The 26509-nt window shown below is 40.5% G+C and overlaps 2 protein-coding genes across 2 annotated transcripts in view; one reads left to right on the top strand and one right to left on the bottom strand.

Moving 5' to 3' along the window:
• The first annotated feature begins 2459 nt into the window (after positions 1–2459).
• Positions 2460–26509, top strand: part of LOC308074543 (phospholipid-transporting ATPase IA-like) — a 50435-nt gene continuing 26385 nt past the window's right edge. Inside the window, exons 1-15 of the mRNA XM_080414026.1 lie at positions 2460–2724; positions 5924–6047; positions 7053–7152; positions 7739–7837; positions 9771–9816; positions 10927–10967; positions 11648–11721; positions 12262–12331; positions 12567–12694; positions 13272–13549; positions 15081–15208; positions 15970–16047; positions 16393–16481; positions 17330–17402; positions 24732–24837. Coding sequence (XP_080270152.1) covers positions 2679–2724; positions 5924–6047; positions 7053–7152; positions 7739–7837; positions 9771–9816; positions 10927–10967; positions 11648–11721; positions 12262–12331; positions 12567–12694; positions 13272–13549; positions 15081–15208; positions 15970–16047; positions 16393–16481; positions 17330–17402; positions 24732–24837 — 1480 coding nt within the window. The 5' untranslated portion in view covers positions 2460–2678. The remainder of the gene's footprint in view (positions 2725–5923; positions 6048–7052; positions 7153–7738; positions 7838–9770; positions 9817–10926; positions 10968–11647; positions 11722–12261; positions 12332–12566; positions 12695–13271; positions 13550–15080; positions 15209–15969; positions 16048–16392; positions 16482–17329; positions 17403–24731; positions 24838–26509) is intronic.
• Positions 21146–22432, bottom strand: LOC308074549 (ATP-dependent RNA helicase DDX19A-like; the record flags this gene model as incomplete). Its single annotated transcript, XM_080414033.1, has 1 exon — positions 21146–22432. Exon 1 carries the CDS (start codon positions 22262–22264, stop codon positions 21146–21148), a length of 1119 nt encoding a protein of 372 aa, XP_080270159.1. The 5' UTR covers positions 22265–22432.

Below are 26509 nucleotides of genomic sequence, written 5' to 3'. Positions count from 1 at the left end.
AAACTAATTCAAAGAGTGGTATATTCTTAAGATAATGTACCAATGCCAAAATAGCCTTAGTGATAAACAATCAAAATGCTGCTTTCGACACAAAACAGGCCAGCCAGAGCAGTATTTTTAGGACATGATTCCATTTCCATGCAACATCTAAATGAGCTTGCTTTCCTGACCCACCACCTTTACTGCTCAGGCTTATAAGGTGAAGAGGTAGAACGCTGAAATAAGGCAAATAAAGCCTTAGCTCATAACTACCCATGTCATACTGTATACATCACTGTAATCAGTGCAGTTGTACAATTGACCAAAATGCTGATTGTCAGTCTCTTAATAAATATGTTGATCAGATTCTTGCCTGTGTTTCTCTCAATTAAAGGAGTGGTTCACCCAAAAAATGACTTATTCGTTATCAATTACACACCCTATGAAGCATTGAATTCATGGAGATTTTTTAGTTTTTGTCGCATTCTTAAGCCAATAATTTGATTACCGGCGGAAAGATGCTAATGTATCCGGTAGGAGGCTCAAAGAGTCATTTTTAGGGTGAACTACTCCTTTAACTGACAAACACCTGTCATTAAAGTCATTTGTTGAGCTATAGCCAAGCAGTACATTAAGTAAATAATGATATAATATATTGTATAATACTTTCATGGCAGCTTAGGGTGATTGCACCGCTGGATTAAGAATGAGAAAGGCGAATGAGAAAAAAATATATTCATTAGCACGCATTGAACATTGAACATAATATACTCTAGTGTATTTTCTTAGAAAGTATCCTACCTGCAGCCACTACAGGTATAGAATAACCTATTCACTCCTCTTAATATACAAGTTAAGACTACCTGTGCAGATTGTTTAAATGCAAAGCTGCACTGATAAAAATAAAATAAATAAATACAAAGATTTTTAAAAACATATTGTGGTGTCATCTAAATTGTAAATAGGCTTAGTTGTAAATAGTGATCTAAATAGTCCCCCCCCCCCCTTTTCACCTAATATAAGACAATTAGTCTGGACATTTTACTTATATAGTTACGAAGCATCTGATGCTGAAAAAGTACTAATTCATCCAAAGAGGAGGAAAATAAAAGTGGTTCTGTCCGGAACTGCTTGTGGTGTTGCCACTTGCCAGGGGGACACAATTACTGGTTACAGGGCTGAAGTGGGTAAAAGCATAGATATATATAAAGGCTAGATGACTCACCCGCGCTGCTGGCCAATGGAGTACGACGTTGCCACATGGCGGCCATCTTGAAACAGTCATTCATAACATTATGTCTATGGAGCATATACTTTAAAATAACCATAGCGTGCTCAATTTTCATCCGATTTTCAAACGGTTTGGTGTTTTGTAAACACCAAAGATGTAATAAAATTATAAAATTATAAAATTATAAAATAATAAAAAAACATGATTATAATTATAAGTATGCAGTATCATAACTACATCTTTGGTGTTTACAACACACCAAACCGTTTGAAAATCGGATGAAAATTGAGCACGCTATGGTTATTTGAAAGTATATGCTCCATAGACATAATGTTATGAATGACTGTTTCAAGATGGCCGCGGTTGAGCTACGCTTGCGCCGTCCCCTTGAGCCATCTAGCCTTTATATATATCTATGGGTAAAAGCATAGATATATATATCTATGGGTAAAAGTATGTTTTGTGATAATAATCAAAATAATGTAACTGTGTCTATAATGTAATTAGTAACTAAAGTTTTCATATAATTGTAGTGGAGTATAAAGTATAATATTTGCCTCCGAGATGTAGTGGACCAGATGTAGAAGTACAGAAAATTGGAAATACTCCAGTAAAGTAAAAAATACCTCAAAATTGTACTTAAGTAGTCCTACAGTACTTGAGTAAATGTACTTAGTTACTTTACACCACTGATGTTGACAGTGTCAGTTCACTCTATGTCAGACGGAGGCAGTAGTGTTTTTGTTTTTTTTGCTCTCAGTATCAAACGCAAAGAAGAAGAGGAAGAAGGAGCTTTGGAAGAAAGGCAGAAGAAGAAAAACGTAGCCAGCGTTGCCATGTCGGCTTATTATAAGCGACCTTTGGCTTGTTTTTCTGTAAAGTTGCTTGTAAAAAAAATCTAAAGTGTACTTGCTTATGCTTTTTTAGATTTTTCATACATGTTTTGTGCCCACTGCCCAGGGAGCATTTGTGTTGTTAGAATGTTTCAAAAACATTCCAAATATTCCACCATTTTATTGTGTAAGTTAAAAATAATAAATAGCAGATCTACAAGCTCACGACGCGTTGTGAGCTTGTAGATCTGCTATTTAAAATAAATAAATAGCGGATGCATATGATATAATTATGTTTAAACGTGCTCATTGGGCTTGTTTTCCTAGACATGGTTGCTTATTTCTCTCACAACATATGGCAACACTGAACAGCTACACAAATAAACAGCAATCAGCCTGTGTCTCCCTAACCAGTCAGTAACAAAACAGTGATCCTCCTCCTGGTGCTTCAAATGAGCTTCTATAAGGTGTCCTGATGCGACCCCCGGTCTGTCGCTGTTATAGAACACTTGGTGTGACTTTCCTATAGGGGTGACACAGACAGCTGGAGAACCGTGCTGACAGACAGACATGCGGCATCTGGAGGCTGCGAAGCCCGCAACAAGCAGCCCCTCGCCGGGCTCCACGGGGCCGTGATGCCGCTGGACAGGAGCCTGTCTGACCTCCGCGCACGACTCAAAGGTATGGATCAGTAAATGTATACATTCTGCAATGTAGAAATACTCTGTTACAAGTCAAAGTTCAGAATAAAACATTGACTTGAGTAAAAGTACAAAAGTATTGGCATCAAAATTAACCAAGTACCAAAAGTATAAAGTAAAATCTTTTGAAAATAGCAGATCTACAAGTTCACAATGCGTCAACGTCACATCAAGACGTATTGTGAGCTTGTATTTGCTATTTTCAAATGGCTGAAATGTAGCCTATATAGGGCCGAAGTGGTTAATGTATGTTTTATAATGTAATCATTTATATCTGCAAAGTTGCAAAGTAACTAGTAGTAACTAAAGTTTTCAAATAATTGTAGTGGAGTAAAAGCATAATATTTGCCTCTGAGATGTCGTGGAGTAGAAGTAAAAGTACTGAAAATTTTACATACTCCAGCAAAGTAAAAAATACCTCACCTTTACTTAAGTACAGTATTTGTGTAAATGTACTTAGTTACTTTACACCACTGCCAATTTAATTATATGAATCGTTAATATACCAATAAAATATGTGGCTTGAATGCTCAGCCCCTGGATAACAATGAATAGACTACATTACATTGTTATTACAACATACAAATGCAGTGACTACAAACATACATCCTGAGCTGAGCCCCTGCTTCCCCATTAAGGAGAGTGAAAGTAGAAGTCTCTCAAAACCAAACTGCACAGATGGGCAAAGTTTATGGATATGATACTGATCCATTTCAGACACAAGGAACAGAAAATGCATGGGGCTTTTCAATGTGAAAATATATCTGAAATGGCCTATATTTACAGAAGACCGCTGACCACGTCTGAAACACAGATGTTAAAATAGTAGTAATAATAATATATAACGGACAGAAAACCGATCATTAAAACCACAGTGGTCAGAAGTGAAAGTAACTATTAAACAGAGGGTAATCAGTATGTGTAGGCCTAGTATGTGTCCTTTTAGAGCCTGTGTAGTGCTAATTGTGTAAGTGATATTTATTTATTTATTGTTAAAATAAGTTTTTAATATCCCTATATTCTGATAGTAATCATTGCTAAGTAACATGGGGCTTTCCAGCTCATACAGAGTATGGGATAAACAAATACAAAACAAATAAGCTGATAAATTACCTTTGTGGGGTTCTCTCGCCTGATGACTTTATGTACGGCTGGATAGCCTAACATCCTAATTCATTAGTTGATTTATAATTTGTGGTAATAATCAAAATCTGCAAAATACCTAAAGGTTTGAAATAAATGTTATTGAGTAAAAATTACAATATTACCCTCTGAAGTGTTAGTGTGAGTAGAAGTCAAAAGTATAGCATGAAATGGAAATCTGGTGACCTGCTGAAATATGTGACCTTCTTATGGACTTCACATAACTGTTTGTTTATCAACAGATCACTTAGTGGTATTAAAGCCACATATTGCAAGACCTCAATGTGCGGTATGTGTCCACAAGATGGTCACATATTCTGTCAGGTCACCAATTTCACTGTGACATCGCCATGCAGGATAGAGGACAGAGGACGGAGGAGGCGAGGTGGCAGTAGTTTGAGTATTGGGATGTGGCTATAGACTCTGTACTCTTATAGTACTATAGGTATAGACTTGTCCCGTTCATCCATTCATGTAATCCAGAGGATCTTGAAGCACCAGACCACACCCTGAGCTAATCAGTTAAGCAGTCAAGCCAGTGGATTAGGAGCTGTTACACTCTCAAACACTGATTCCTTAGCTTGACCGGTTGACAGGATCTACACGAAGAGCGTAGCACGCTTTCCCCTGCGTTGTGGCGCGTTGTAAAGCTTGTAGATCGGCTATTATTTCCACTATTTTTATTTATGTATTATTTTACGATTATCGGTTATTTTTTATAATTGATCTGTTAGTTCGATGAACCCCTACTTGTCGTCTATACAGGGCTACTCACTTAATCAATATATGTATTATCGCTGGACGACAGTGAAGAGGGTGTTGACCGTAGCCCAGAAGGAAGTAAAGGCCATTAGGATCATAGAGAATCATGTATGAAGGAGAGTGTCCACATGTTGTCTGAATGGACAAGCCTTCGCCACAAGGTTACTGTATTATAGTTTAGATTTTTTCATTGTTTTTTTATTTCTTTTGACTTTGTGTCTATCGATTTTAGTTAGATTTTTTTTTTTTTTTTAAAGCGGCTTTGATACTTAAAGGAGAATTCCGGACAAATTAAGTGTTATCTTTGATGTCTCGTTACTCACCTACCGATGTGAAAAGTAGCGTTCTTTTTTTTCATATATTCCCCTGTCGTCATTTTTTAAACACCCTCCGTTGTTATAATGGGAGCGTGAGGGTTAGTGAAATTCGTCTATTATAACCGACGCAAAGTTGTTTTTTTCACTACTAGTATTCATAGTAGAGTCTCATGATAGTCAAACATGCGTTGAAACTATCTGCGAGGCTGCCGTCAATGGCGAACGATTTAACACTGGTTGCTTGTTTCTTCCAGAACCTGGCAACTCGTGTTGCCAGATTCTGGAAACAAGCAACCAGTGTTAAATCGTTCGCCATTAACGGCAGGCTCGCAGGAATTTTCAGCGCATGTTTGACTATCATGAGACTCTACAATGAATCGTAGTAGAGAAAAAAATAACATTGCGTCGGTTATAATAGACGAACTTCACTAACCCTCACGCTCCCATTATAACAACGGAGGGTGTTTAAAAAATGACGACAGGGGAATATATGAAAAAAAAGAACGCTACTTTTCACATCTGTAGGTGAGTAACGAGACATCAAAGATAACACTTAATTTGTCCGGAATTCTCCTTTAAGTTTTGTGAACATTTTTAGTTTTAGTGTTCCTTTAATTTTGTGTGATAATATGGGGTATTTGTCAGGGGCGAGATAAAAAAAAATCAGAAAAGGGTATTGTGTAATAATAAAAAAAAACATACAATTAACACATAAAGTATTCACAGTTAAAACTGCCACAGTTAAACAAATGCTAGATAGAATTAATAGACAACCAAAATACTAGGTTTATATATGGAATAAATTGTCAAAGACTAAAATTAAGGACATTTTGTCTGACTTTAGTTTGTAAACACACAATACAGTTTCAGTTAGTTTTATTTTTTATTTTTTCCAGTTTGAGTTATTTTGTAACTAACTCTAATAACCTTGCTTGGTCGCCCCCTACCTGTCTGTAGGATATGAGAGGACACAGGACGCGGCGGCGTCCACGGACGACTCGCCGTCACAGAACGAAGACGACGTCCGGCTCATCCTCATCAGTCAGCCTCAATGCACCAAGTTCTGCACTAATACAGTTAGGTAAGTAAACAACAGCAGTTAGAACGCTTGTCCCTGATTGGCCTGGTCATGTTGTGATTTCTGATACTCGTCTCCTGTATCCCATTGAGACCTGAGGCCGTATGTGTTTGGCTGCGGACTCCCCATCTGAAAATGTTTTGTGCCAGCCCCCCCCCCCCCCCCCAGAAGAGAAGATTTGTGTAAAAAAAAATCACACTTTCAAGATTTTTAAAAAAATGTTCAAAAATAGCAGATGTACAAGCTCGCAGTGTGAGCTTGTACATCTGCTATTTTTGAGAACCACTGTTCTAAATCTTTCGTTTTATGAAAAACGTATGTTGCTAATATATACTGTATAGCTAAAATCTAAAATGACACGGATGCTTTCCCGGTTTTAATGGGATATGGGTCCAGACTGATCTTGTGGGGAACGTTTGTGAAACCAAATGATGAGGATGGCCAACGCCAGGCTACGAAATTCAGACTTCTAGTTTGAAAGTGGACTAGATACAGTATGTGTCTGGTCCATACATCTGTACACATGCTGTCAGCCATTTCACAATGTATCCACAGGAAACGAGTAGTATGGAACTATGCTGATGTAGGCCTTTTAGACCATGCTAAATTCTGCTTATCAGGATACTGGTTTCGCCCACACGTCCTGGGACAGAGCCTTACAGCAAGCCCAGAATCTTTATAAATGATAGAAACGATGATACAATTATACAATTATACTAAATGAATAAATGAACTGTTGCAGTTCTATTGCCCAGTTAAGGGCATCATGTGGTGCAGGACACTATAATAAAAATCTATCTATCTATCTATCTATTGCACTTCACCATCCATATATGTTGTATTTTACTGTATTAAAAAGAGAGGAGAAAAAATAATCCCAAATCGATTATTTTATAAAAATGGATTACTTTTTATAATTGATCAAATCAATTACTTTGATGAACTATTGCACGCCTAGTGACATGATTTGTGTGTGGTGCTGTGGTGTCCTCCTCCACGCCTACGTAGCACTGCAAAGTACAACGTCCTCACCTTCCTGCCTCGATTCCTGTTCGCTCAGTTCCGGAGAGCCGCCAACTCCTTCTTCCTGTTCATCGCTCTGTTGCAGGTAGGACTGTAGTATGATAACAATATATAATAATAACAATATAACCACACAATTCACATTGCACTGTTTCTGCAAATAAATGTGATACTGTGTATTACCGTTGGGGAGAGGGGACCTAAAATAAACGTGCGGCAGCGGCATTTAGTTTTTATGCACCACATATCTGGAACAAACTCCCAGGAACCTGCAGGTCTGCTGCCACTCTTATTTATTTTAAATAACAACTACAGACCTTTCTGGTTGCCGCGGTTTGATTGAGTTACTTTTCTTTTTTCTTTTTTTTCTTTTTTCTTTTACTTCTTTTGTTTTATGCATTCTAATGTCATTGTATAATTGTGTTCCTTTACTTGATGTTCTGTGTAAAGCACATTGAATTGCATTGAAATGTGCTATACAAATAAAATTGCCTTGCCTTGACACCTTCGTATGTTCGGGGCCAGCCCGCCTACATCTGCCTGAAACAGTTGTACTCCTATAAAAGATGCGGTGGCCTCTTGCCATATAGATCGTCAAAAGACTCATTTTAATAGATATGTTCATATCCCCATGTTGTGTGTTGTGGTTTTTCATGGTTCCTGCTTGGTAGCAAATCCCAGACGTGTCTCCGACAGGGCGATGGACCACCCTGGTTCCTCTGGTGCTCATTCTCCTGGTGGCGGCTCTCAAAGAGATCATTGAAGACCTGGTCAGTGACCGTGTCACAATTATTAACGTCATTGGGTAGAGGCGGAGTGATTTCCTAACATTTAAGACACAAGAACTTAACACCTTAAAGACAACAGTCAGAACAGCTCAACATGAGAATGGTTTATTACAAGATGCGTTGCAACGGAGTTGACAAGCATACACGGTCAACTGGCTATTCCTAAAATGCATGCGATATACCGTATATATTGTCCTATATGATTCTTTTGCAAAAATGTGCCAACTCTTCAGGAAGTGCTCCAGCTCCAGGAGTGTTAGGCACACTGGCTGTCTCCCCAAACCCCGAACCCCCCCCCCCCCGCCGATTTCCTGGCAGCCAGAACTATTAACTAACCAAACCGTGTGCGATGAACTTACAAACAACTCATCACGTATTAGGAAGAGATATGACGGTTGCGCAAAGTTTGCCGATTATTATTCTTGAGTATCATCAGTGATTTAAGAAGTACATGTCACATGTTTTACTTAAGTAAAAGTATCATTACCCTATTGTAGAAATAGTCTGTTACAAGTACAAGTCCGGTTTTCACTTGATTCACAAAAGTATTGGCATCAAAATATACTTTTTATGTACCAAAAGTAAAAGTACTCATTGCAGAAGGTCCCATTTCACAAGTTTTCAAAAGTTTAAAATGTATAAAAATCCTTTGAAAAGCAACGCGTTGTGAGTTTGTAGATCGGCTATTTTCAAATGGCCAAAGTCTATGCATAGCTCTGAAGTGGTTTCCTAATAATAATCTAAATCTACAAAGTAACTAGTAACTCAAGTTTTCAAATGTCATAATTATAGTGGAGTAAAAGTACAATATTTGCCTTTTGAGATGTAGTGGAGTAAAAGAGAAAATTGGAAATACTCCAGTAAAGTAAAAAATACCCCAAAATTGTAATTAAGTACAGTACTTGAGTAAATGTGCTTAGTTACTTTCCACCACTGAGTATCATAATACAGTTACTTGGGAATCCCCTTCCTTTCTAATGTTGGACTGTGGGCCAGATACTGTACATGGCTCTGTACACATATAGTGCTCCTTTGTCCTCAAAGCACCCTGACCGGACACTGTCCGGAGTCTGGTACACACATCTGTACACATGCTTACAGTCATTTCACAACGTGTCCACAGGAAACAAGTGTATTGAACTATGCTGACGTAGGCCTTTTAGACCATGCTAAATTCGCCCACACTTCCTGGGACAGAGCCTTGGACAAACGGCAAGCCCAGAGTCTTTTATTGTAGTTTGCTTTCAATTATACTTGTAAGCAAATAGCAGAATAGAAATAAATGCATTTACGTGCATGCATAGCCGAAGGATTGGCATTTGCCAACTTTGATCTATAAAGTAAAACATTATGAATCAATAAACAGATAACATGTGATTAAATTGATAAATGAAATACATTGACGTTGTAAAAGTTTAGAGGATGAGATTCTTCTGGTGGATTACACGTTACTAAATATGTTGTAATGGTTACATGAATATATGGTTTCACTCAGCCTCTGCAATCGCCTGATTTAGCATAATCATTAGAATCGTTTTCCATTCATATCTGTATGAAATGAACATAAATCTCATATTATTTCCATCATTGTTTCTACGTCAGTATATCTACAGTACAGTATATCGTCTCTGTCGGGTGGAAACCTCCAGGATTCAAATAAAAACGGCAAAAGGCAAATATAGCAGATCTTTATTCTTTTGTGTGATGCTGTAGTAAGATCAAGTAGAGCCTTAATCTACAAAAAAACACAAAAAGTTTAAATATGGAGATAAGAGGTTTCTGCCCGACAGCACATATATATATATATATATATATATATATATATATATATATATATATATATACACACACACACAAGGTATATAAATAATGGCTAGTTACAGCTCTAATTGGTCATGTGTTTGTTTGTGTACAGAAGCGGCACAAAGCCGACAGAGTGGTGAACCAGAAGGAAGCCAGAGGTCAGACACACTTTATTTTACATTTATAATGTCCAGAAAACTTGTATCTCCATATCGTTGCCGTCGGGCAGGAACCTTGTATCTCAGGAGTCTTCAACAGGGGGTCCGGGACCCCTAGGGAGTCCTCAGATTTACTACTTCTTCACATTAACCACTTGAACCCTAGCATCCCTATTCTGAGGGGAACATTAGCCGAAAATAGCAGATCTACAAGCTCACAACGCCTCGCAGATCGGCTATTTTCGGCAAAAAGGTTTGGTGCAGAGGAAAAAAAGTGCAGACGAGTACAGAGACAACGGACAAGTTTACAAAGTATTAAGATAAGAATATATATGTTTATTACTGTATGGAACATACAACACAAATTTTGTTGAGGGTCTTTAAGTGGTTAAATGTCTGAAAACACACCATTAACCTGAATCAAACAAAAAGATCAATAAACAAAGAACATTAATTTACACAACACTGATGATAGTACAGTCAAACAAGTCTATGAAGATATCTATGAAATCTATGAAAAAGTTAAATCTGGAACACAATTTTATACAATATATATAGTGGGGGACGGGGGTCCCTGCTTCTCTCTCTCAGCTAAGGGGTCCTTGGCCTGAAAAATGTTGAAGATCCCTGCTCTACATCATTGCTGTCGGGCAGAAACCTTGTATCTCATTTCACTTTGGACGTTTATTTATTCCATAAATGAATGCCCTACTTCATCATACAATGAGCTGCCTTGTACATTAAGTGGTTAAGTCTGTTGGTTTTTATAAATATTGAACCAATGAAGAGGTTGTCTTTAACATTTATTGAAAGGGAACTGCTTTGGGACATTCAAGGTTTCCACCTGATAAGGATGAAGTTGTAAGTCTCATGCATGTCTGTTCATTATAGATTAGACGCTAATATGTAATGTGGTTCCCAATCCCAACCTTTTCTGGATCAGGGGCCAGTTGAAAATCCACCCATCTTCTGACCACTTAACACGGCAGCCAATCAGTGCTCATAGCATGATCATTTTAGCAATCAATCGAAGCAAATCCGATTTTGATAAAAGGATGTCAGTACTGATATTAAAATGATTAAATGTGAAAATGTCCTTCCCTCCTCCAGTTCTGCGCAGTGGGACATGGGAGAGTGTTGACTGGGCCAAGGTAGGTCAAATCTAATACTGTTCATAATTGGGGTGCAACAAGTCCCAGTTATACTTCATTTGCACAAAAACACGTTTCGCGACACGTTTTAATGTTTTTTAAATCGACTACAGTCTAACCCATATTGGTTTGGCCGATGTATTGTGCATTATTTGACTTTCTTGAAAACACCGGTATCTGCAATTTTGCTGCCTGTGGGTCCCAATTATTATAAAATTATCTGATAAAATGAATATCAAATATCTAAATACTGAATCAAGCAAATTAAAAACTGTCTGGGGGGCTCACAAAAGCCTGAGTAGGCGATAAAATTACCATTTAAAAAAAAAAAGTGAAATATCCCTTTAACAAAAATTGCAGATCAAGTATCATGCTTGCATGCTTTTCCCCTTTTTTTTCTTTTTTTACAAAATAAAATATCTGACAAAAAAAACATAATTGGCAATTGGCGGTCTAGGACTCTCCAAAATTCTGGATCAGCATCTAACCCAAAAATATGGCATGGGTCGGGCCCTAGTTAAAACTCTATTCCCCCCTTACATGTTTGTAAATGGAACCAAACATGTCCATTTGGTTCCATTTGTACGCTCATAGCTATGGGGGTCCATGAAATTAATCCGCCATGCACCCTCTCTGTGTGTGTGTTCTCTCCCCCTGGTGGTGTGCTGTGGGCTCTGCAGGTGACGGTGGGGGACATAGTGAGAGCTGCTGATGGGGACCCACTTCCTGCCGACCTCGTCCTGCTGTCGTCCAGGTCAGGAACCCCCCCACCCAAATATACGTTCTCATGTCCAGCTAGAGATCAAAGTCCTTATGAGTCACTGCTGTGCACAGTTATTTTTTGTATTGGAAATCCCATGGGCAAATCTTAGATCGTGTCATATAAGAACTGTGTTCCAAAAATAAATAAATCACCCGGTAGTTTTACTCAAGCATCAGCTGATGGTGATTTTCTTTCTCCAAACACAAACGTAACGTAACTCAATATCATACCTAAATCACCGGGCTGATTTGTTTATGAGATTTCCAATACAAAAAAATAACTCTGTGACCCATGGGGGGTAATGGGAGTGACGGCAGGACTTCGGTACTCTATAGGCTGTGCATAACTGTAGTCCCGGGTTTTCACTTCAGAAGGTGGAAGGTTCCGGTTCAAAGCCAATCAAACAAAGCTATGGGAAAATGAACAGGAACAGGAAACGGGTATGCCACCTTCTGAACACCTGGGACTACAGTTATACACAGAGCCAGTTGATATGGTCACTAACGAGAGCCGTCCGGTTGTCGCCCACAGCGAGCCACATGCCATGTGCTACATCGAGACTTCCAACCTGGATGGAGAGACCAACCTGAAGATACGACAGGCAAGACACTTCAAACTGTTCGACATTATTCCTTTTAGTTTATCTGTTTTCAGTGGTGGGAAGGAACTAAGTAGCTAGGAGTGAGTTCCAGCCGAGAAGGTCCTGTCACCCCAGGTTGGTTTCTTTGTCCTGGGGGTGTCCAGGAGGTTGGCATCACCGGCCCGACCTGAGGGAGCGGGAGGGGGGCGCGGTGTTGGGAGGAGTTCAGACGTAACAGCAGTGACGTCCTCCACAGGGTCTCCAGGTGACCGCCAGGCTGAAGGACGCTGACAGCCTGATGCAGCTCAATGGTCAGCTGGAGTGTGAGAGCCCCAACCGTCACCTCTATGACTTTGTGGGACGCATCCAGCTGGACGGACACAGGTGACTGAGTATTCTTCTTCTTTTTTTTTCTTTCATTCTACTGCAGGGTTTCTTAAAGTGGGTGCTGTGGTGGCACCCTAGGGTCCAGGGGGTGCCGCAGGATACTTTTGATAATATTTGGAATTTATCAATATCACTTCAGTTTAACCACTTTAGACCCTCTATACTTAGTAAAACGGACCTGAGTTGCACTGTAGTTTGTGCATTCTTTTTCGATTTACTGTACTCTAAATCGTCTTGCCAAAAATAGCCGATCTACAAGCTCACAACACGCGACGTGTTGTGAGCTTGTAGATCAGCAATTTTTTGCAAACGTTTCCCCCAGAATAGGGATGCTAAATGTTATTTTCAATCTGTCCTAATGAAAACTGATATTCTCTCAAGTCTTCCTTGTGACATACTGTATCTTGGCGGGAAATATTTACATATTTATTATACTGTAATATGACATGAATGTAACAATGTAATTCAGAAAAATTAACCACATCAGTTGGTCTAGAGCTGTGGTTCTCAAAGGCGGAAAAGCCACAAAAAATATATTTAAAAAAAATGAACACAGCTTCTCTGTGTGCCCCAGTCCCGTGCCAGTGGGCTCGGAGCAGATCCTGCTGCGCGGCGCCCAGCTCAGGAACACCCAGTGGGTGCACGGCCTGGTGGTGTACACGGGCCACGACACCAAGCTGATGCAGAACTCCCGGCGGCCTCCGCTCAAGCTCTCCAGCGTGGAGCGCCTGACCAACTGGCTCATCCTGTTCCTGGTGGGCTGCCTGCTGGCCATCTCTCTGGCCTGCTCCGCCGGACAGACCCTCTGGAAGAACCATGTGGGAGACTACGCCTGGTACATGGACCTCAACTGTGAGTGCAAATAAGAACAATAGCTTGAATTTATGTAAGGCCATTCATGAACCCAAGGACGCTTTACGTCAAAAACACTGAACAACCAACAACCACACAAACAAAACAACGAACAACTATTTGTCATAAGCCTGGGAGAATAGGTGTCTTTTCAAGGCAGCCATAAAATAACGCCTTAAAATAACACTAAAAATAACGCTGCCAAAAAAAAAATCGAATTGTAAACGTATCTCTAAAACTATTTTTTTCCAACCATAAAACAACACAGGTCATGTTTATATTTATCTGTTAGCCTTTAATGTGATGTATAATGTGTGTTTTTGTGTTTTCTCTGTCTTTGCTGTGTCACCAGCTCCAGGTAAAAACAAATAGACAAAAATAGCCTCCTCTTGCTTTAGACGTGTTTTCATTCCCCAGACATCCTGGATCCGTTTTCACCAACTAGTCTTTACCACTGCACCAAGTCCTAACTGCTAATGGCTCTTTTTCACTACAAGAATTTAACTGAACCGTGTCGTGTCGTGACTAGTTCTAAGATTGACACCGGGTCTTAGTGAGGAGAAGAAGAACTGTGTGTGTGTGTGTGTGTGTGTGTGTGTGTGTGTGTGTGTGTGTGTGTGTGTGTGTGTGTGTGTGTGTGTGTGTGTGTGTGTGTGTGTGTGTGTGTGTGTGTGTGTGTGTGTGTGTGTGTGTGTGTGTGTGTGTGTGTTAGTTACATGTTTAATAGATAGATAGTTAGATAGAATCCCTTTCAGTGAGTCTGATTTTAGAAAAATAAACATTCCCAACCAATCCATTTAGGGGGAATTGGTGGTCAAGTTGCTGCATCTGTTTTTCCATGCTGTTATAACACCCGGGATTTGAACCCTGGACTCTAAAGCCAAACATCTTAACCACTAGCTAAGAGGGAATCTCCCCCCTTGGCTGGGGGAGATATTAGGCTTTTGGTCTTCAGGAAGTCTTCTATTCTGTTATTGTCATAACTTCTACTACCTATGAACTACTGTATACTGTGTTGGTAGGACTGAGGGGATATGACTTCAAATCATTATCACGATTGTTTCAAACTTTTTCCTCGATTACGACTAATGAACAAAAATAGTAGATCTACAAGCTCCCAAGGTGTCACGATGCGACACGTTGTGAGCTTGTAGATAGACTATTTTAGGTAGCCTATCGACCACTTACGATCGATTTAGTCGATTTATAAAAATTCTACTGGAATTATTATTTTTTTTCGATTCTTTGCTAAGAAAAAATAAATTACAACAATTATTCAGTTGTAAGTTGATAATTGTTTAAAACATGTTGGTTAATTGCCCAGCCCTATGTGTTGGTATAGTTTTTTACCAACACACCAGTACTTACTTGAGTACAATTTCAAGCTTTTTCTACTTTCTACTCCACTACATCTCAAAGGCAAATATTGAATTTTTTACTCCACTACTACTACTACTACTACTACTACTACTATTACTCCTCCACTGGGTATGTCTAGTTATTGTGACCGGTTTGTGTTGATGTGTGACAGATGGGAGCGCTGCCAACTTCGGTCTGAACTTTCTGACCTTCATCATTTTGTTCAACAACCTGATCCCCATCAGTCTCCTGGTCACCCTGGAGGTCATCAAGTTCATCCAGGCCTTCTTCATCAACTGGGTACACACACAGTCTCACACACACACACACACACACACACACACAATATGTTGGGTAAAAATGTTAAGCTGCACATGCATGCCAGCCAGGCTTGCCAGCTGAGTTCAGTGACTTGGGAGAGACCGCATCAAACTATGCCTCCATACGGTCAAAGGTGCTCGCACCTGCACGATCATGTATTCCTTCTTCATCGAGGTGATGACATGCAATTTTATTTCATTGTCTCTTATTGTAAGATGAGATTGTTACATTCCATTATGGAGTAGTCTATAACCGGCATGTACTGGTAGAACGGCATTTTTGGTGCAGCATTTTGGTCCCGTGAGGAACTCGTCACACACACACACACACACACACACACACACACACACACACACACACACACACACACACACACACACACACACACACACACACACACCTGCCACTATCACAGTAGATGAGATTTGTGCACAAGATTAGAACCATTTAAAATACAAAATGATTCTTTGTACCAGTCTGCAGTCTGTTCTTATAGACACCTTTCATTTTAACCCATTTAGACCTGAGGCCGATTCTAAAAACGCCTTCTAAATCCTGACCTAAATTTTCGGAGAAACTTCAAATATTTATTCCAAAATTACTACAAATGTATGTTGCTATATACTGTACATTGCAACAAGAACCGCAAATAGGGGTTCCTGCCCAAAATGGGTTAATATTTTAGCTTCATCTCAGAGAGCAAGACATTTTATTTGTGATGAATGTTTGTGTGTTTTCAGGATGTAGACATGCACCACGAGCCCACTGACACGTTCGCCGTGGCAAGAACATCCAGCCTCAATGAGGAACTTGGACAGGTAATTTAACCACAAACAGTTGCCTTGTTGCCAGCGACGTAAGATTTCATAGATTATAGCTTCATAGACTTGTTTGACAGCACTTTCATCAGTGTTGTTTAACCACTTATACTCTCAATGCTTAGTAAACTTGACCTTGGCTCTGTACACGTTGTTAGCTTGTAGAGCTGTGAGCTGCTATTTTCAGCAAATGTTCCCCCCTATCACACAAATATTTTGTGGCCTCCCTCCTGTATTAACTCTGAGGACCCCCTAGGGGTCCCAGACCCCTTGTTGAAGACCCCTGATTTAGACCGTTCCAAGTCTATGCTAGCCCACCAGAAACATTTGCTGCTCTTCTTTCAGGTCAAACACATCTTCTCTGACAAGACGGGCACCCTGACGTGTAACGTGATGCAGTTTAAGAAGTGCACCATCGCTGGGCTCACATACGGGTGAGACATTCATCCTCCATACAGACATGAGCTGTGCTTTTTCCCCCTTACAAGCTCATCATTGTGAACTTGTAGATCTGATATTTCTGCCGAATGTACACCTATTATGACCTTATCATCACTTTACCCAAATACAGCTCAATGGAGTTAGAAGGTGTTTGACCATTAATGTGGAGATAGGTATTTTTTCCGTCTGACTTCTTCATTTTAATCAATGATGGACAAAACAACTAATATGTAGTTGGAGTTAGGTGGCTTGAACAACAGTTTGAGGATCCAATGGAGTTAGGAGATAAGAGGTTTCTGCCCGACAGCAACGCTATACATACCACGTATAAGGAGTTCAAGGTTCAAGGTCTTTATTAATGTCCCAAAAGGGCAATTAGGTTTACAGCAAGAGTAGTGGTTTAAAACATACAGACAGTACAGGACAACAACAGACATGAAACACCATAGCATAAAGCAGAAGTCTGGGCGCATCTAGTGCAAGAGATAAAAATAAAAGGCTACATTCCCAAGGAGTTCCCAATGCAGCTACGCCCACATATGCAGTGAGCTGTCTAACCTCAATGTGTTGTCAATGCATCAGGCTCAAACAAATCAGTCCGCTCCATATATGGGCACAAAAGGGGGAATGCCCAAACATGGGCATATACATCAGTGATCTCCATATATGGGCATAAAAGGGAAATGGACTGACAGATACAGTGATCTCCATATATGGGCATATCGGCGGTGCGACATAGGTCGCACTACAAGGCCCAAACTCTAGATATGAGCCTCTAGTGTATGTTTTATTTATATATATTTAGGCTACATATTAATAAATATTCATTTGTTTTCTAAAGGCACAACATGGAGTCAGCTGATGAAGGACATTTCAATGATCCTACCTTACTCTCTAATCTCCATGACAACCATGTAAGTATACAACCATGTATATAAACATGGCTAACTATCTACCATAACAACATGAGTACTAGTTACACTGTATTAACATATTCTACCATAAACTCCATTGGTTAAAATAATTGTTTTATTAGTTATGGATTACAGCTTTAATTGTTAGAAATCATTAGAACCTTCACCTATAATGGCATGCCCAAAATAGGGACACCAAGTTGAAAGTTGTTTTAACTGTGAATGTAGAAATGAACGTTATACTAAAACTAGAGATAACTACTATAAAGTACTTATACAATTTAGCTCATACAGTATATTTAAAAAATATATAAAAAAAATATGTGGAGAAAAAAATGGACAGACATCTTTGTAATAATAATAATAATAATAATAATAACTAGAAAATGTGCTCCTCGGAGCACAAGTCTCCGCCAGCAGACTATAGCAATTATATTATCATAGCAATAACTAATGAGATACAGTAGAGTAAAAGATATATACTGTAGTTAAATAAAAAGGTGTATGTTAAAGAAATATTTATTTTAAAAAAAATGATTTAAAAATCATATTTTGTCTTCTAATGTTTAAAAATAACGGTTTTTTGAAGTGACACACCTATTTATAGAATTGTATTTCGTCATGCATTCCTCTAGCCAATCAAAGGCATTGGTGTCAACATATTAATACGTATTAAGATTTCGGTCTTGTTGTGGGATCAATTCAACTCTAGTCCTCTTCTGTGTTACTGTTGTAGATGAGTATGCTTTCTTAGCTTTGGCCTTCTGCGCCTTTGCTTGACCAATGTCAGGTGTTCTCAAAGGGACACACACACGCACGGACGGGTGATTTGGACTAGAAGATACTGTTCCAATCAAGACTGATTGATCCTGTCTTACCTCGCTTCAAAAACGTAAACGGCTTTTTGAAGTGACACACCTTTTTATTATAGGATTGTATTTCGTCATGCGTCCCTCTAGCCAATCAGAGACATTGATGTCAACATATTGACACGTATTAAGAGTTCGGCTTTGTTGTGGGATCATTTCAACTCTAGTCCTCTTCTACGTTACAATTGTAGATGAGTATGCTTTCTTAGCTTTGGCCTTCTGCGCCTTTGCTTGACCAATGTTAGGTGTTCTCAGAGGGAAACACACACGCACAGACGGGTGACTTGGACTTACTGAAGGTACTGTTCCAATCAAGTCTGATTGATCCTGTTTTACCTCACTTCAAAAAGTGAAAGCTTTTTGAAGTGACACACCTATTTATAGAATTGTATTTCGTCACGCGTCCCTCTAGCCAATCAGAGGCATTGGTGTCAACAAATTGACACGTGTCACGTGGAGCTTGCCCAATGTTAGCTTGGCTAACATTGCGCCTTTGCTTGACCAATGCGCCTTTGCTTGACCAATGTCAGGTGTTCTCAAAGGGACACACACACGCACGGACGGGTGATTTGGACTAGAAGATACTGTTCCAATCAAGACTGATTGATCCTGTCTTACCTCGCTTCAAAAACGTAAACGGCTTTTTGAAGTGACACACCTTTTTATTATAGGATTGTATTTCGTCATGCGTCCCTCTAGCCAATCAGAGACATTGATGTCAACATATTGACACGTATTAAGAGTTCGGCTTTGTTGTGGGATCATTTCAACTCTAGTCCTCTTCTACGTTACAATTGTAGATGAGTATGCTTTCTTAGCTTTGGCCTTCTGCGCCTTTGCTTGACCAATGTTAGGTGTTCTCAGAGGGAAACACACACGCACAGACGGGTGACTTGGACTTACTGAAGGTACTGTTCCAATCAAGTCTGATTGATCCTGTTTTACCTCACTTCAAAAAGTGAAAGCTTTTTGAAGTGACACACCTATTTATAGAATTGTATTTCGTCACGCGTCCCTCTAGCCAATCAGAGGCATTGGTGTCAACAAATTGACACGTGTCACGTGGAGCTTGCCCAATGTTAGCTTGGCTAACATTGCGCCTTTGCTTGACCAATGCGCCTTTGCTTGACCAATGTCAGGTGTTCTCAAAGGGACACACACACGCACGGACGGGTGATTTGGACTAGAAGATACTGTTCCAATCAAGACTGATTGATCCTGTCTTACCTCGCTTCAAAAACGTAAACGGCTTTTTGAAGTGACACACCTTTTTATTATAGGATTGTATTTCGTCATGCGTCCCTCTAGCCAATCAGAGACATTGATGTCAACATATTGACACGTATTAAGAGTTCGGCTTTGTTGTGGGATCATTTCAACTCTAGTCCTCTTCTACGTTACAATTGTAGATGAGTATGCTTTCTTAGCTTTGGCCTTCTGCGCCTTTGCTTGACCAATGTTAGGTGTTCTCAGAGGGAAACACACACGCACAGACGGGTGACTTGGACTTACTGAAGGTACTGTTCCAATCAAGTCTGATTGATCCTGTTTTACCTCACTTCAAAAAGTGAAAGCTTTTTGAAGTGACACACCTATTTATAGAATTGTATTTCGTCACGCGTCCCTCTAGCCAATCAGAGGCATTGGTGTCAACAAATTGACACGTGTCACGTGGAGCTTGCCCAATGTTAGCTTGGCTAACATTGCGCCTTTGCTTGACCAATGCGCCTTTGCTTGACCAATGTCAGGTGTTCTCAAAGGGACACACACACGCACGGACGGGTGATTTGGACTAGAAGATACTGTTCCAATCAAGACTGATTGATCCGGTCTTACCTCGCTTCAAAAACGTAAACGGCTTTTTGAAGTGACACACCTTTTTATTATAGGATTGTATTTCGTCATGCGTCCCTCTAGCCAATCAGAGACATTGATGTCAACATATTGACACGTATTAAGAGTTCGGCTTTGTTGTGGGATCATTTCAACTCTAGTCCTCTTCTACGTTACAATTGTAGATGAGTATGCTTTCTTAGCTTTGGCCTTCTGCGCCTTTGCTTGACCAATGTTAGGTGTTCTCAGAGGGAAACACACACGCACAGACGGGTGACTTGGACTTACTGAAGGTACTGTTCCAATCAAGTCTGATTGATCCTGTTTTACCTCACTTCAAAAAGTAGGGGCTTTTTGAAGTGACACACCTATTTATAGAATTTTATTTCGTCACGCGTCCCTCTAGCCAATCAGAGTCATTGGTGTCAACAAATTGACACGTGTCACGTGGAGCTTGCCCAATGTTAGCTTGGCTAACAATGTTTGCTCACACAAAGCGAAAACATATTCTCCACCTTCGGCGGAGACAATAATAATAATAATAATACATTTTATTTGTAAAACCACTTTACATTCATCACACTCATCTCAAATTGCTACAGGATTAAAATGTCTTGATTTACAGAAGATATTCTAAAAGGTCCTCTCATTTGCAGACATGTTTGTTTGTCCTGGTGCAGTAAAGTTGTTCAGTTGGTAGCAGAGTTCTCCATGTTCTTGTATGATGCTGCTTACTTCCTTGGTGGGTATCACTGAGCACATTCCTGTGCTCTGCGTCTTTTCCATTTTAAAGACGGCAAACCTCTCTTCGTCCTTTCTTCTGTTCACAGAACTTATTCTCTGCTATTGGCACCCTTTTAGTGTGCTCTCGCTTGCTTGTGTGTTGTCTTTTGTTCTTTTTAGTTTTTTAAAGTGTATGGTGTCTTTGTGTGTGTTTTATTTTCGTGTTGCTTGTTTGATAGTTATGGCTGCCAGTGTTGAAGAGGTTTGAGTTTGAATCAGTGTACAGTAAGTTATGCCATCACCGTTCGTCCCCCCTCTTTAGCTGGTGATTTTCTCTATTTCATCCAGATCATCTGTGCCCATTTTTTCAATTTCACAATTGAAATGCTCCTGGATCCTCTTCAGGACGTTGCCGTCCTTGCTGTCCTTGCTGTCCACCATGTTGATAGCTAGCCCTCGCTTGCCGAATCGGCCCGTGCGTCCGATCCTGTGCAGGTATGTCTCGTAGTCCGGCGTGCCGTCCCTGTCCACCGGCAAGTCAAAGTTGATCACCACGGAGACCTGCTCAATGTCGATGCCTCGTGCCAGGACGTTCGTGGTGACCAGGACTTTCTCCTTGCCGTCCCTGAAACGCTCGATGACCCGGGCCCTCTCCTCTATATTCATCTCTCCACTGAGCAGCTCCACCTGGTGGCCCTCCCTCTTCAGCGCCCCCTTCAGCCAGGATCCCGTCTGCCTGGTTTTGCAGAAGATCATAGCCTGGGCGATGGTGATGGCTCCGTAGATGTTGCAGATGGCCTCCAGCTTGTCCTCCTTGCTGTTGCAGAGCACGTAGTACTGCTTGACACTGTTCAGCATCTCCTCCTCTCGCTTCAGCTTGATGACGTTGGCATCGGGCACGATGCGCTCGGCGAAGTCCCACACGCCCTCGTCGAACGTGGCCGAGAACAGCAGCATCTGGCAGCCCCTGGGCATCATCCTCTGAAGGCGGATGCTCTGGTCCTGGTGGCCCTGCGTGGCGATCATGACGTCGGCCTCGTCCAGGACAAACACCCTGATCTTCTTGGGGTCGAAGAACTTAAACTTGTGGCACCAGTCCAGCATGGTGCCAGGGGTACCGATGACCACCTGCTCCCGCAGCGCTGTGCCCCTGTCCAGCTTGTTGCCTCTGACAGCGTAGACCAGCTTCACTTCTGGGCAGTGTTTGCCCATCTGCTCGATCACCTTGCCGGTCTGAAGTGCCAGCTCGTAGGTAGGCGACAGGCACATGCACTGAGGGTATTTCTGGTCAGGGTCGACGCGGCTGAGCATCGCCAGGACAAAGGCGGCCGTTTTCCCCGTCCCTGACTGTGACTGGGCGATCAGATTGTGCGGAGGTTGCGTCAGCATCATGGGCAGAGCGGTCTCCTGGATCTTGGAGGGTCGGTTGAAGCCCATGGCGTACACACCCTGAAGAAGCTGGGGCTTGAGCTGGAGCTCCTCGAAAGACTTGACTGAGTACAGCGGAGAAGTGGGGTCCCGTTTAAGGACCTCCAATTGGTTGGTGCAATTGACCAGGTTACTGCGGATCGTCTTGTTCAAGTAGGACTGGGCCGCCTTGTCGTCTTTGTCCTGTGACACGGTGTTGTCCTCCTGTACCACCGTCTTCACTGGCGCCGCCACTCTGGTTGTGGAAACGCCCTTTTCTTCTCCTGGTGTGTCCTCCTTGATCAGCATGCCACCCAGCAATTGAGCAGCAGCTTCCTCCATCTCCACCGTCAGTGCCAAAGACATTGTTTGTTGTGTTGGGTTCTCTGTTCTGTTAGAATGAAGCGGTAAATAACTGACGTTAGGAGCCTTAGCAGAGAGTTAGCACTGTGCAGTAAGAGACTATGGTTCACAGAGTGGATGATGTTGGCAGGTCAACACGCTCTGTAAGAATGATGTCCTGTTGCACGTGCTGCTGCTTATGTAGGCACAGAGGCTCTGATGTCACACAAGGCCTTGTTTGTACACAGTTACCATGACAACCATAATAACCATGTATGTATACAAATGAGTTAACATTACAACCATGTATGTACACAAATGAGTTACCATGACAGCCATGTAAGTACACACGAGTTACCATGGCAACTATGTACATACACAAATGATTTACCATGGCAACCATGTAAAATACCATGGAAATAATTAATATTATTTAGACCCTAGCAACCATGGTTTTACCATAGCAACCACCCGTTTTACTATAGCAACCGCCTATTAGACCCTAGCAACTGGCTGTTTACCCTAGCAACCACCTGTTTTACCCTAGCAACCGTCTTTTAGACCCTAGCAACCACTGTTCTATCATAGCAACCATCTATTTTACCTTAGCAACCGTCTGTTAGACCATAGCAACTGGCTGTTTACCCTAGCAACCACCTGTTTTACCCTAGCAACCGTCTTTTAGACCCTAGCGACCACTGTTCTATCATAGCAACCATCTATTTTACCTTAGCAACCGTCTGTTAGACCATAGCAACCATTGTTTCACCATAGCAACCACCTGTTTACCATAGCAACTGGCAATTAGACCCTAGCAACTGACTGTTTTACCCTAGTAACCACCTGTTTTACCCTAGCAACCGTCTTTTAGACCATAGCAACCACTGTTTTATCATAGCTACCATCTATTTTACCTTAGCAACCGCCTGTTAGACCTTAGCAACCATGGTTTCACCATAGCAACCGCCTGTTTACCATAGCAACCGGCTGTTAGACCCTAGCAACTGACTGTTTTACCCTAGCAACCACCTGTTTTACCCTAGCAACTGTCTGTTAGACCATAGCAACCACTGTTTTATCATAACAACCACCTCTTTTACCGTAGCCACTGCCTGTTTGACCCTAGCAACCACTTTTTTACCATAGCAACTGCCTGTTTTACCATAGCAACCGGCTATTAGACCCTATCAACCGTCTGTTAGACCATATCAACCACTGTTTTGTCATAGTAACCACCTATTTTACCTTAGCAACTGCCTATTAGACCCTAGCAACCATGGTTTTACCATAGCAACTAACTGTTTTACCATAGCAACCACCTATTATACCCTAATAACTGATTGTTTTACCCTAGAAACCATCTGTTAAACCATAGCAACTACTTATTTTACCTTAGCAACTGCCTAATAGACCCTAGCCTAATAAGTTTGCACAATTTCTGTCTACTCACTCTGCGTCTCATCGGTGGGCTGTGGACAGTTCAGAAACCTGCCTGCCAATGACATCATTGATGGGAATTCCAAGCTAATGGAAACTACAGCCTTTCTCTTCCTGGAAAGTTAGCATGCTGAAATAGAAGCCATTGTTCTTGCATTCATAATAAAACATAATAATACGTTTGAAATCTTGTTTGAAATGACCAAAACTGCCCATCGATGATATCACTGGTAAGCAGCTTTCTGAACTGTCCACAGCCCACCAATGAGTAACAGAGTGAGTAGACAGAAATGGTGTCATTTTATAATATATATAAAATATTTATCCCTATTTTGGGTAAAACCATTCAAAACATAATAAAAAGTCAAAATAGTGAATATAGATAACGATGTACAAGCTCATAATGCATCGTAGATCGGCTATTTTCACTATCGTTGACAAAGTATAAAATAGGGCTCAAGTGGTTTATCTATTGATATGTAAAAAATTTAACAAATATATAATATAACGGTTATTCGATTAATCGAAAAGGTAATTGATAGAATAATCGCTAAGAAAATAATCGATACATGCGGGTGCATGTATTGATTAGTCAATATAGCTTTGTGTCCGTATTTGTACAGCCTTACTGCAGACAAATAATGTGCGTGTGTGTGTGCGCATGTGTGCGTGTGTGGTGTGTGTGTGTGTGCGCATGTGTGCGTGCATGCGTGTCCAGGCCACAGCATCAGTCATCCAGGAGTTTTTGACCATGATGGCAGTGTGTCACACTGCCGTTCCTGAAAAGACAGAAGATTCCATCATCTACCAGGCCTCCTCACCAGGTACTGTAGTTCCATCATCTACCAGGCCTCCTCACCACTGATTCTCAGCCTTTTACATATCAAGAAGAACCCCCAGTTTCATTATGCATTGGGCCAGTGGTTCTCATGTCAAGGGCCCCCAAAATGATATGCATTTGGCTGCTGAACCCCATCTATTTCTTTGTTTAAAAAAAAATATATATATATATATTCAAAGATTTGGACACATTTTCACGATTTTTTAATAGCCAAAGTATAAAATAATAAGTTAAAGGAAAGGGATTGTGACGCTATATTAAAGGGATACTTCACTTTAGGGCCGGGGACACATTTAAAAAAAATATTAAAAATAAATGAAAAAAGTTATGGAAAATTCATGGCCCCCTCACGCATTAGAGTGTCCTACTAATGTGTGAGGGGGCCATGAATTTTCCATAACTTTTTTCATTTATTTTTAATATTTTTTTTAAATGTGTCCCCGGCCCGAAAGTGAAGTATCCCTTTAACTAATTTATCTGGGGACCCCCTGGTACCCACTTTGAGAACCAATGCATTAGGCACCAGACCCCCATTTGATGAAAAAAAAAAATCTCTGGGACCCCAATCCACACCAGTTTCCAAAAAAATGGTTTGCAAGTAAATATCCCTTTTTATTTTGTTTTCCTACTATGTTTTATCATTATTTCTAAACATTTTCAAAAATGAAAAACAGAAATCAACATTTCTCAGGTTTTAAAAAAGCAAGCATTTTTCAAATGAATTTCAGAAATATATATTTAAAAAATCTAAAACGTTCCATGAATTAGACAAAAAACGTACATACTGAAAATAGCACAACTTGTACAGTAGATCTGCTATTTTCACTATTAAATTGGGCTAAAGTAGTTAATTCATATGTATTTTTGTAAGTTTGGTGTCCCGGGGAGACACCAGATTTGTCTTTTGGGTCTCGCACTGAAAAAGTTTGGGGAAAACACTGTAAAATCCTCAGTGTTAATTTAACTCTTTCTTGAGAGTGTACAAATGGAACCAAATGGACCTGGTATTGTTTGAGAAACGCTGTTCCTAAGCAGCCCGACGATGCATTTGTTTACCCCAACAGCCCACAATCCCACTCATATTGTGTGTGCATGGTAAAGAATGCCATACTAAGGCGTGAATGTTGCGTGGCCGTCGCGTTGAAGGTTAACGCGACGGCGCTGACTGGCAATTCACACAACTCAGTGATGCTCATGTGGGCCTGTCACAATTATTACATTGTCGTCTAATCGCAATTGTCTGAGCTAATCGCAGTTAATATGCATAATCGTCATAATCGTTTTCCATGTTCCAATGTTCATACATTTTCAAATATTAAAAAAGCAGAAATAGCTGATCTACAAGCTTACGTGTCACAAAGTTACGCGTTGTAAGCTTGTAGATCAGCATTTTTTTTTTAAAAGCATAAAATTATTAAATATGTCAGTAATTTCTTTGTTTATTTAAGTGATTTGTCACATCTGCCCTGTGCAATTTTTGTTTACGAAGCCTGAAAGGCAAACTGATTTTTTTTTCTTCATATAATCCAATTTTCAATGCCAAAAACACAATTAAATCGTTAATCGCAATTAATTGCATGACAATTAATCATTAACTTGAATCTGCTATTTCTGCTACTTCTGTGTGATGTAGAAGTATAAAATATAGGGCATTC

Source organism: Gymnoscopelus braueri (genome assembly GCF_963280865.1).
Source record: "Gymnoscopelus braueri genome assembly, chromosome: 19".
NCBI lineage: Eukaryota > Metazoa > Chordata > Actinopteri > Myctophiformes > Myctophidae > Gymnoscopelus > Gymnoscopelus braueri.
Note: the sequence above shows the minus strand (reverse complement) of the source record. Positions and strands in the feature narration are given on the sequence as shown.